This window comes from Silurus aristotelis, assembly GCF_946808225.1.
Source record: "Silurus aristotelis genome assembly, chromosome: 1".
NCBI classification, from domain to species: Eukaryota; Metazoa; Chordata; class Actinopteri; order Siluriformes; family Siluridae; genus Silurus; species Silurus aristotelis.
The window spans coordinates 335,201-337,700 of NC_139574.1; the positions used below are offsets into that span (position 1 = coordinate 335,201).

General features: G+C 42.6%; 2 protein-coding genes and 2 long non-coding RNA genes across 6 annotated transcripts in view; 2 read left to right on the forward strand and 2 right to left on the reverse strand.

Annotated features, from left to right (window-relative positions):
- Window positions 1–2,500, reverse strand: part of LOC310729622 (uncharacterized protein) — a 441,633-nt gene that overhangs the window by 111,943 nt on the left and 327,190 nt on the right. The window lies entirely within an intron of this gene.
- The window catches only part of LOC310730900, a 198,086-nt gene that overhangs the window by 69,370 nt on the left and 126,216 nt on the right, over window positions 1–2,500 (reverse strand). The gene's annotated exons all lie outside the window — the stretch shown is intronic.
- Window positions 1–2,500, forward strand: part of LOC310727153 (SH3 and multiple ankyrin repeat domains protein 1) — a 55,261-nt gene that overhangs the window by 36,698 nt on the left and 16,063 nt on the right. For all 3 annotated transcript variants that reach the window (XR_014533943.1, XM_083543374.1, XM_083543375.1), the window contains 2 exons: window positions 1–88; window positions 190–273. The exon at window positions 1–88 is cut by the window's left edge and continues 48 nt beyond it. Coding sequence is in view for 2 of the 3 variants with exons in the window: in XM_083543374.1 (XP_083399500.1) it covers window positions 1–88; window positions 190–273 (172 nt within the window). In the remaining variant the exon portion in view is untranslated. The remainder of the gene's footprint in view (window positions 89–189; window positions 274–2,500) is intronic.
- LOC310730795 lies at window positions 681–1,607 on the forward strand. The gene is made up of 3 exons (XR_014534964.1): window positions 681–741; window positions 968–1,202; window positions 1,575–1,607. It is a non-coding gene; the product is annotated as an uncharacterized lncRNA (long non-coding RNA).

A 2,500-nucleotide genomic window follows, 5' to 3' on the forward strand; every position in this document is an offset into this window, starting at 1 on the left:
ATGATTCGGCAAGGAGGCAACAGCTTAATGATGAAGGTAGTCATGGTAACGCGGAATCCAGAGATTGAGGAGGTGCCTAAGAAAAAAGGTCAGGGGTCAAAAGTCTGAGGTCACTCTCTAAAACCGGGTTCACTTTAACATGTGATGGCTTTCACTACCGTGATTATAAAACTTTATTTCCTTTTTCAGCTCCACAGCAGCAAACAAAGAGGTTAACTCCACCCGCCATTACGCTGCGCTCCAAGTCCATGACCTCTGAGCTGGAGGAGATGGGTATACACCCACCCACAAACACACCCACACACACACACACACACACACACACACACACACACACAGGCTGCTGAAATCCTGATTATTATGCTTCTTCAAACTGGTTCTTCTTCTTCTGGTTCTACTGTCTCTAGCAGCTCATTGAACTGTTTGTTATTCATACTGTTATAAAGTGTTTTATAGTGTTATAATGCCACTGTTTTTTTCCTCCTGCCACTCTGACTGGATCCTCAGTGGAAAAAGGTGTGTGTGTGTGTGTGTGTGTGTGTGTGTGTGTGTGTGTGTGTGTGTGTGTGTGTGTGTGTGTGTGTGTCTGCCTGTGTGTGTTACCATTACTTTTCAGTACTATTTTGCTTTTTTGTCAGATAGAATTGTGTGTAAATGTTAGTATAGACAACTGGTCTGAGTTTTACATTTTGTAAAAACAAAACCACTGGAATTTTTTACTGTTTGGATTGTGCTGGTTAGGTTTGTTAGTTAGGGTTATAATTGTGTTGGTTAGGGTAAAGGTTAGGGTTGTATTAGTTAGGGTTATAAATGTGTGGGTTAGGGTTAAGGTTAGGGTTGTATTAGTTAGGGTTATAAATGTGTGGGTTAGGGTTAAGGTTAGGGTTGTATTAGTTAGGGTTATAAATGTGTGGGTTAGGGTTAAGGTTAGGGTTGTATTAGTTAGGGTTATAAATGTGTGGGTTAGGGTTAAGGTTAGGGTTGTGTTAGTTAGGGTTATAATTGTGTTGGTTAGGGTTAAGGTTAGGGGTGTGTTAGTTAGGGTTATAAATGTGTGGGTTAGGGTTAAGGTTAGGGTTGTATTAGTTAGAGTTATAAATGTGTGGGTTGGGGTTAAGGTTAGGGTTGTGTTAGTTAGGTTTATAATTGTGTTGGTTAGGGTTAAGGTTAGGGGTGTGTTAGTTAGGGTTATAATTGTGTTGGTTAGGGTTTGGGTTAAGATAAGGGGCAAGGTTGTGTTGGTTAGGGTTAGGGTGGTGTTCGTTAGGGTTAAGGTTGTGTTGGCTAGAGTTAGGGTTGTGGTGATTAGGGTTATAATTGTGTTGGTTAGGGTGATTAGGGTTAGGGTTGTATTGGTTAGGGTTAGGGTTGTGGTGATTGGGGATAGGATTGTGTTGATTATGGTTAGGGTTAGGGTTGTGTTGGTTAGGGTTAGGATTGTGTTGGTTGGGGTTAGGGTTAGGTTTATGGTTGTGTTGGTTACGGTTAGGGTTGTGGTGATTAGGGTTAGGATTGTGTTGGTTATGGTTAGGGTTGTGTTGATTAGGGTTAGGGTTGTGTTGGTTAGGGTTAAGGTTGGGGCTGTGTTGGTTAGGGTTAGGATTGTGCTGTTAGGGTTAGGGTTAGGGTTGTTTTGGTTAGGGTTAGAATTGTGTGGTTAGGGTTAGAATTGTGCTGGTTAGGGTTAAGGTTAGGGTTGTGTTGGTTATGGTCAGGATTGTGTTGGTTATGGTTAGGGTTAGGATTGTGTTGGTTAGGGTTATAATTGTGTTGGTTATGGTTGAGGTTAGGGCTGTGGTGATTAAGGTTAGGGTTGTGTTGGTTAGGGTTATGGTTGTGTTGGTTAGGGTTAAGGATGTGGTGATTAGGGTTAAGGTTAGGATTGTGTTGGTTAGGGTGATTAGGGTTATGGTTGTGTTGTTTATGGTTAGGGCTGTGGTGATTAAGGTTAGGGTTGTGTTGGTTAGGGTTAAGGTTAGGGCTGTGGTGATTAGGGTTAGGGTTGTGTTGGTTAGGGTTAAGGATGTGGTGATTAGGGTTAAGGTTAGGGCTGTGGTGATTAGGGTTAGGGTTGTGTTGGTTAGGGTTAAGGATGTGGTGATTAGGGTTAAGGTTAGGGCTGTGGTGATTAGGGTTACTGTTGTGTTGGTTAGGGTTGAGGTTGTGGTGATTAGCGTTAAGGTTAGGGCTGTGGTGATGAGGGTTAGGGTTGTGTTGGTTAGGGTTAAGGATGTGGTGATTAGGGTTAAAGTTAGGGCTGTGGTGATTAGGGTTACTGTTGTGTTGGTTAGGGTTGAGGTTGTGGTGATTAGGGTTAAGGTTAGGGCTGTGGTGATTAAGGTTAGGGTTGTGTTGGTTAGGGTTATGGTTGTGTTGGTTAGGGTTAAGGTTGTGGTGATTAGGGTTAAGGTTGGGGTTGTGTTGGTTAGGGTTATGGTTGTGTTGGTTAGGGTTATGGTTGTGTTGGTTAGGGTTAAGGTTGTGGTGATTAGGGTTAAGG